This window comes from Oncorhynchus keta, chromosome 32, assembly GCF_023373465.1.
Source record: "Oncorhynchus keta strain PuntledgeMale-10-30-2019 chromosome 32, Oket_V2, whole genome shotgun sequence".
NCBI lineage: Eukaryota > Metazoa > Chordata > Actinopteri > Salmoniformes > Salmonidae > Oncorhynchus > Oncorhynchus keta.
In genome coordinates this window covers 27,427,185-27,436,535 of record NC_068452.1, presented here as the reverse complement: position 1 = coordinate 27,436,535, position 9,351 = coordinate 27,427,185, and the positions used below count along the sequence as shown (strand labels likewise).

General features: G+C 39.9%; 1 protein-coding gene across 1 annotated transcript; it reads left to right on the top strand.

Annotated features, from left to right (window-relative positions):
* The first annotated feature begins 4,102 nt into the window (after positions 1 to 4,102).
* Positions 4,103 to 9,048, top strand: LOC118364755 (retinal cone rhodopsin-sensitive cGMP 3',5'-cyclic phosphodiesterase subunit gamma-like). Its single transcript, XM_035746459.2, has 4 exons — positions 4,103 to 4,182; positions 6,283 to 6,440; positions 6,612 to 6,652; positions 8,178 to 9,048. The coding sequence occupies exons 2-4, from the start codon at positions 6,295 to 6,297 to the stop codon at positions 8,252 to 8,254; spliced, it is 264 nt and encodes an 87-aa protein (XP_035602352.1). The 5' UTR covers positions 4,103 to 4,182; positions 6,283 to 6,294; the 3' UTR covers positions 8,255 to 9,048.
* Positions 9,049 to 9,351: the final 303 nt, after the last annotated feature.

Sequence of the window (9,351 nt, the reverse complement as noted above, 5' to 3'; positions counted from 1 at the left end):
ACATAATTTGAGTCAATTGGAGGTGTACCTGTGGATGTATTTCAAGGCCTACCTTCAAACTCGGTGCCTCTTTGCTTGACATCATGGGAAAATCAAAATAAAATCAGCCAAGACATCAGAAAACAAATTGTAGACCTCCACAAGTCTGGTTCATCCTTGGTAGCAATTCCCAAACGCCTTAAGGTACCACGTTCATCTGTACAAACAATAGCACACAAGTATAAACACCATGGGACCACGCAGCCGTCATACTGCTCAGGAAGGAGACGCTTTCTGTCTCCTAGAGATGAATGCACTTTGGTGCGAAAAGTGCAAATCAATCCCAGAACAACAGCAAAGGACCTTGTGAAGATATTGGAGGAAACAGGTACAAAATTATCTATATCCACAGTAAAATGAGTCCTATATCGACATAACCTGAAAGGCCGCTCAGCAAGGAAGAAGCCACTGCTCTAAAACCGCCATAAATAAGACAGACTACGGTTTGCAACTGCAGATGGGGACAAATATTGTACTTTTTGGAGAAGTGGCCTCTGGTCTGATGAAACAAAAATAGAACTGTTTGGCCATAATGACCATCATTATGTTTGGAGGAAAAAGGGGGAGGCTTGCAAGCCGAAGAACACCATCCCAACCGTGAAGCACGAGGGTGGCAGCGTCATGTTGTGGGGGTGCTTTGCTGCAGGAGGGACTGGTGCAGTTCACAAAATATATGGAATCATGAGGCAGGAAAATTATGTGGATATATTGAAGCAACATCTCAAGACATCAGTCAGGAAGTTAAAGCTTGGTCGCAAATGGGTCTTCCAAATGCACAATGACCCCAAACATAATTCCAAAGTTGTGGCAAAATGGCTTAAGGACAACAAAGTCAAGGTATTGGAGTGGCCATCACAAAGCCCTGACCTCACTTCTATAGAAAATTTGTGGGCAGAACTGAAAAAGCGTGTGTGAGCAAGGAGGCCTACAGACCTGACTTAGTTACACCAGCTTTGTCAGGAGGAATGGGCCAAAATTCACCCAACTTAATGTGGGAAGCTTGTGGAAGGCTATCTGAATCATTTGACCCAAGTTAAACAATGTAAAGGCAATGCTACCAAATACTAATTGAGTGTATGTAAACTTCTGACCCACTGGAAATGTGATGAAATAAATACAAGTTTATATTATTATTCTGACCTTTCACATTCTTAAAATAAAGTGGTGATACTAACTGAACAAAGACAGGGAATTCTTACTAGGATTAAATGTCAGGAATTGTGAAAAGCTGAGTTTAAATGTATTTGACTGAGGTGTATGTACATTTCCGACTGTAAACACCAAGACAGTTCATGTAGAATGCACACTGTGTATTTCTGTCTATGTACTGCCTATAGTAAAGTCAAACCCCATCCAGGTAAATAGTGCTAGTTTCTTAACCCCTGTGTAATCCAATTATCCAAGTATTACTGTTAGCGCACATAAAGAAAAGGCTGGGCCTGTGGTCTTAAAAGATGTATATATTGACCTACTAATACTAACACCATGCTTTGACTTTCTGTTGCATTTAAAGTTAAATGTCAGTGTTGTTTATGGAAAAATGGTTGTCAAAGTTAATTGTCTTTTAACTGTCTGTCAGACAGGTCATCACTAAGAGATCCCTAATCACATCAACTGTACTTAAATAACATCTTGAGCTATAGCTTCCTGACCTCTATTCTAGACGTTTATTCGACAACAAAGTGAAAGACCAAGTGGCGTCTTCACAATGTATCAACAGAAAAAGCAATATTCTGTTTATCCAATGTTCTGTATGTACCAAGTGGAGAACATGTCTGTCAACGATTCTTAGACACCATCATCATTCCTATCCTTAAGTACCATACGCTAACACCTTTTCTGTTGGGAACATATACATTTCCCAGATTGACCTTCTCCTGTAACATACAGTATATATATTTGTATGTAACACAGGTACGCTCTTCACTATTGCTCTTCCATAAATGTTTAGCGAGAGAGAGAGTGCAGTGTGTGGGTGTATTATTGCTCAATCTTTTTTACAGGATATTAGCTGTTTTTGTCACAGGTCAATAATTGAACATAGAATCCAGATCTATCTAAAGGGGTCAAGAAATGACCCAGTCCTAGCCTCATCAACCCAGGTACTGTCGGAGATGCTGATCCATATCAATGCTTCTGAGTCTTTCAGATAAGGGTTTCTATAACTGGCCTGCCCTCAAAACCAGACCAGACCAGGGGTCTGGGTCAACATATCCAAGACTCAACTTGAGGAGCAATATGTATGGCTACCTGTTTCTCATTAAAATCATTCATATCAAAAAAAAATTGTTTAATTATATGAAATATCTCTTATGAGACACAGGACCGCTAAGGGCATGTTGTCAACTTTGCTAAGACCAAGCAGTGCAGACCTCCATTATCAGGTACGTGATGAAGTACTATATATGAAATAGCGTCAGCTTCCTTTATAGGCCCTTGGTCTGCACTGCTTGGTCTGTCCTGTACCAAAGGGTCCTAAATCTCTAATCCAGAATGTCCCCATTAACTGTAGGTCCATATTTGGCCACTTCACCATGCCCGACCTCAAGGTCAATGTCCTTGCACGTCAGAGCTCTGTGGTTAGACTGTTGCCTCCTGTGACGATGTGATTTTTGCATTTACATTGACATTTGAGTCGTTTAGCAGATGCTCTTATCCAGAGTGACTTACAGTTAGCACATTCATCTTAAGATAGCTGGTTGAGAACCACATATCACAGCCGTAGTAAGTACCCATTAAATGGGCACCTTCCCATCTAATTATTCCCCATGGACATTAACATTTTTACCACATATTCAACAAGGAAAAGTCAAATACAACACTTACACCCTCCCCCCCCCAAACAGAGGTTTTGATTCATGCTGCACTTCATTACTAATACAAATAGCACTGAAGAAATGAATGTGGTAAAAAGAGTTTGATGTTGTGTAATGATCTTAAGTAGCGCTACACTTAAACTGTACTGTCTAGAGTATAAACTATAGTGATTTGGGAATGATCTACTGTTACAGTTTGTTGTATTTGATCTAAAACACATTTCAGAACTATGTGCTTACAGTTAGCTCTGAAACATTCATAAAAATCACTTATTGTTTGAATGTCCTTGATACAGTAAGATGCTGCGTGGTGATTGGATATATAGCTAAAAGTATTAGACACAGTATGTAGTCACATACTAGAAAAGGATGATCTTACGCAATGCAGATTCTCAGTACTTCCTCAATGCTCTGACGTATACCGAATACAGCAAGACGGACATGATGACTAACTTGGTTTTCAGTTAACTTGGAAAGAATTGTCTAGCCAATTATGAGTAATGGGATTGATCCATTATTAATTTTATCCACCAAAAAAATCCATTCTGAAAAATGTTGCTATTTTTTGCTATTGGCTTCAATGTTGGTTTGTGTTATTTCTGATGGTAAATTACAGGTAGGCCTGTATACCAGCTGTAACAGGACTGTTAAAGAATGCCACCTGTAAAAATACACTAAATACAGACACACTGATTATCACCAAGTAAAATAACTTTAGTAAATTGACCCCTAACCTACATGACAAGTCAGGAAATGTTCTTTATTTTTCAGGTGTGTTTGTGTGTGTGTTGTTTTTTTATTTCACTAGAGCTATCTTAGGTAAAATATCCCACTCAGGCAACAAAATAGTTGTCAGGAGAAGATAGTGGTCTAACCGTACCACCTGATCACAAGGATCAAGGAACATCATGAGTGACAACACAGTCTTTAAAAACCAATTACAGTGACAACGCAGACTCTTTAAAGACTCATCACACAGACCAGGAACGCAACCATAGACAGACAATGTCGACTCCTTTGACAAGCTTGACACAGGTGTGCCAAGGCTTAATTGGATAAGTTAGTTAAAAACAACCGTATTGACCTTCCTCACTGACGTCCCCACCTCCTCTGATGTCCAGGAATGGAGGTGGGGTGGGGGAGGGTGGTGAAGGAGCTGGCTGACCTTTTTAGAGACCATGTGACTGGAAACCAGGAAACTCCAGGATTAAGAATCAGGGGTATTTAAATGAAGGCCGTTTCCTTGTGTTCATTTTGCTCTTGGACTGACATGCAGCAGTAGCTCTCATTTCGAGACAGAAGCTCCTTGGAACATTTGTGAAATTAGGTGAGGCAGAGACTTTTTATGTATTTATTTAGTTAACCCTTATTTTCCAGGTAAGTTGACTGAGAACACATTCTCATTTACCACAACGACCTGGGGAATAGTTACGGGTGGGGGGCTCCTTATTGCTACTTTTCTTTATTATTCCTTAGAAATAATACATTACTACTACTTAATTACGTATCGCTAATATAGATGAATACATTAGTGCTACAGTATAAGTACACATAACTTGTAAAGGAAGTATAAAGGAAAAGTTCTAAGAGTATCAAGCAGGAACATCTAAGGTTGTGATTGATTGACTCGTGCAAATCTAACACCTGTAGCCATGATGCAGAATGTACATGCATTTGTAATTGTAGCTCAACTGCTCATTGAGAATTCTAGCATGATAGCAATGAGTGTGCATTCAGATTGGGAAGTGAAACAATGGATTATGGACACAGTGCATGGAGGAATCAATTTGTGTGGTAGACAGAAGTCCACGTAGCTACAAACGTGTGTATCTTAACTCTAAAATCATTGCTAGCAAGTTCCAATGTCCATACTAGAATACCATTGAGAAGGCATGGCCAATGCATTGCTTCCCACTCAGTGGTATGCTAGTGTTGATATTGGAACAGTGAGATGTGTTTTATAATAGCGCAGTGGGAACTAGGTGGGGAAACATTTGTGCCAATCAATTGATAAATGATGTGACTGTAGAAACAGTTGACCTGCAGAAACAGTTGAACTGTAGAAACAGACAGGTTAATTCTGCTCCTTAGGGGGCATTTTCAAAACGTCCAGTGGAAGGCAGATATCTGAGAGACAGCAGACACCACATTCCTAGAGAGAGAGGCTAGACTTACCTGTTAGAAGCAGAGACTGAAATCACAACAACAGCTCTTGCACAGCTTTACAGATCTCTATCCACTCTGGATGGGCATTAGGCAGCCACATAGGGAGAGCCAGATCTGTAAACTCATGCAGGTGCAGCATCTGTTGAATTACATACCGTGTCCTGGTAAAGTGAGCTCCATCCACATCATTATGTTAACAGGATTAAGGAGCTCCCAGATTCGGGGGGGTACTCAGGAGACAGATTAGGAGGATACTGCTTAAAGGGATGAAGAATAACAGGAACAAGGACAGAGTGTGGCCTCACCTGTTGTCCAGTATAGTGTCTGAGCCACTAAAGAGATCGGCAGGCCAGCCACTGCCGGTCTCAATACCATCATTAATTAACGCCCGTCCCGACATCCTTACTAAGTCATAAGGATCAACCTTTTTTTCACTGACAACATCAAAGGCCAATGGGATCTACAATCAGATGCACAGTGGTGAAGATATCATTTGCAATAGTGTTACACTTCTATATGCATGTATATAAATTCAGTGGGGGCTAGTCAATTCAATACTTTAGTCAGGTCAAAATAATTGATCATGTAAAATCAGACATCCAAAAAGAAGATGTCCATGCTAAGAAAGGAGAGTGGCCAGTGTCAAGACAATGTACCAACCCAAATGGGAAAGATGTTTTGAAAAATATATTATGGGGACTGAGAAATGAAGGAGGTGATTTTCCCCCTCCCTTCGTGTTCTAAGCAATTGCATGTGACACAGAGGACATTCCTGGGATTTAAGAAGGGTAATTCATCAAATTGGGTTTTATATGGAATCAGAGATAATCTGGCTGTTTAGCTAAATCCCCCTGATCTTTTCTGATTACCAGTAAAGTGGCTGGAGGGAGCCTGGCAGAGAGCAAGAGATTAGCAGAAAGACAGCAGTAGAGAAGAAGGGGGGGGGGGACGACAGACCTGAAGTGAAGTAAAACTAGCTAAGATAGACGTAGAAAATGGGAGTGAGGATAATACAAGATAGAGGGAAATTATAGACTTTCTGGCCAACACTATAACAGCTCACCATCTCTCTTTCTAATGGGATTCATTGGCTTGGGAAACATGTTTACATTACCAAAGAAAGTGAAATAAACAAAAATTAAATAAACAATCAGAAATTAAGAGTAATCATTGCATTCACAAAAAATGTAAAACAATACAGACATTTCAAATGTTATTTTATGTACAGTTTTGTAACAATCTCTGTCTCTCTCTGTGTCAGACCTCTGCAGAAATGAACACATCTCCCCCTGCAGGAAGTGCCTTGGCAACGCCCGCTGGGACAGCTGGCCCCACCACCCCCAAGAAGGGACCCCCCAAGTTCAAGCAGAGGCAAACCCGTACATTCAAGAGCAAGGCCCCCAAGCCTGGCCAGAAAGGGTGAGAATCTTTCTCTGTCATCACACATTCACACAGATACACACAAGAACCACACACAACCGTTCCACATATTCACACTAACACTTAGTTTTCTCACATTCTCAAACATGTATACAGACAGACAAATTCTATCATCTGTAAGATACAAACATGTTTCCTTGTCAATTGCAGATTTGGTGATGACATCCCAGGCATGGAGGGTCTTGGCACAGGTAACTTTGATTTTCCATCAGTAGTCATGTTTGTTCATCTATATATTTGTATTTCTACTTTCAGTATACAGCACCTTCAGAAAGTCTTCATACCCCTTGAATTATCCCACATTTAGTTGTTACAGCCTGAATTCAAAATGGATTAAATAAATAAAAATGATCACACATCTACATGCAATACCCCACAAAGACAAAGACAAAACATCTTTCGAGACATTTTTGCAAATGTAATGAAAATAAGTATACGTACATAAGTTTTCACTCCCTTGAGTCTATACATGTTCAAATCACTTGGTAAGTCTCAGAGTTTTGCACAATATTTTCCCATTATTATTTAAACATTTTAGCTCTGCTCATTGCTAGACAACCATTTTCAAGCAGATTTAAGTCAAAACTATAACTCGGACACTTTAGAACATTCACTGTCTTCTTGGTAAGCAACTCCAGTGTAGATTTGGCCTTATGTTTTAAGTTACTGTCCTGCTGAAATGTAAATTCATCTCCCAGTGTTTGGTGGAAGGTTTTCCTCTAGGATTGTTCCTGTGCTTAGCTCCATTACTTTTTCTTTTTACCCTGTAAATTCCCCAGTCCTTAAAGATTACAAGCATACCCATAACATGATGCAGCCACCACTGTACTTGAAAATATGGAGAGTGGTACTCAGTAATGTGTTGAACATAACACTTTGTAATCAGGACAAAAAGTGAACAGCTTTGCCACACTTTTTGCAGTTTTACTTTAGTGCCTTGTTGCAGACGATGCATGTTTTGTAATATTTTTATTCTGTACAGAGGTCCTTCTTTTCACTCTGTGAATTAGGTTAGTATTGTTGAGTAACTACAATGTTGTTGATCCATCCTCAGTTTTTTCCTATCACAGCCATTAAACTCTATAACCATTGTAAAGTCACAATTGGCCTCATGGTGAAATCCCTGAGCGGTTTCCTTCCTCTCCGGCAACTGAGTTAGGAAGGACGCCTGTATATTTGTAAAGACTGGGTGTATTGATACACCATCCAAAGTTAAATTAATAACTTCACCATGCTCAAAGGGATACTCAATGTCTGCTTTTATTATTTTATAGGTGCCCTTTGTGATGAGGCATCGGAAAACCTCCCTGGTCTTTGAAGTTGAATCTGAGTTTGAAATTCACTGCTCGACTGAGGGACCATACAGATCATTTTATGTGTGGGGTACAGAGATGAGGTAGTCATTTAAAAATTATGTTAAACACTATTATTGCACACAGAGTGAGTCCATCCAAGAAAATGTGTTGACTGAAGACATTTCAGATTTGAATGTTTTATTAATTTGTAAAAAATGTGCAAAACATAATTCCACTTTGACATTATGGGGTATTGTGTGTTTTACTCCATGTTCAATTCAGGCTGTAACACAACAAAATGTGGAATTACTTCTAAAGACACTGTATATCGACAACCAAGACAACCAACAGGTGTTTCTTGCCCTTTTTCATCAACTGGACAATCAATAGTAATTACTTCACCCTCTCTCATTCTCTCTAGACATAGCAGTGGTCTGCCCATGGGAGGCCTACGGCGACATGGAGCTCAGTGATCTGGCCAAATATGGAATCATCTAAGACTACTGCCTCCTGCCTTCCCTTAACCTCTACGCTCTTGACCCTTTCCTTCTGTGTTGGCGCACCACCATAAGGCGACTGGCCATCCCCCTAAAGTCATCTCGTCACTCCACGATGTTCTTAAGTCTGTTGTGGTCAGGCATTGCGGCCTGAAAGACCACATACGGTGGGCAGACGGAACATTGAACTGTTTATTTTTATTATTATCATATAATAGTATTATACTGTATTTTATACAGGACATAAGTGATAAGACAAGACCACCCCCACCCCTCTCTACATTAGCCTACCTCGGTTCCCCCTTCCCTCTATCCTTTTGTCACCACTCAGATCCCGTTAGTCCCCCAATTCCTCTGTGAACCATCAACCACAGAATTGGACGCAAGCAAAAGACTTAGCTATGACTAGCTTGTACTTGCTTATAGTCTACCACAGAACTGTAAATATGTCTCTGCTTCCAATGCAACCTCTATCTTCGTTACCCTCCCTTTTTTTTACCCCAATCTCTTTTTTTGCATTGTGTTTTTTACTTGCTGTTGATAAGGCGTGCTACTGTGAACACACAGGAAACGAAAGGGATGAGACCAGGGGAGGAGGGTGTGCGATGCTTTGTCATAGACCATTATGGTGAATGCATTCCCTGTTATCCCTGTGGTGCTACAACACCGCCCCCTTCTTAGTGTACGGTATGCCACCAAACATCATATAAATATATTGATGTGTTACAAACACATTTACATGACGGAATGAGTATGTGTGATTGTATGTCCTGATAGATACATTAAAGTTTTTATTTTCAATACTCATGTTGTCCTTTGCTCTCCTGTCATCTCTGAGAAAATATGAGAAAATACAACCCCTTCCATGATGGGGTATCAAATGAAAATCTGAGTATGTTATACTTTTAATTAATAACTGACATTCTTTTCATGAACATTCATAAGCATATTTTTTTCTACATTGCTCCACCATAGCAGACTGTAGTTTGAAACTTTAACAAATGTACCAATCAAATGTTTGGACACCGACTCGTTCAAGGATTTTCCTTTATTTTGACTATGTTTTACATTGTAGAAGAATTGTGAAGACATCAGTAC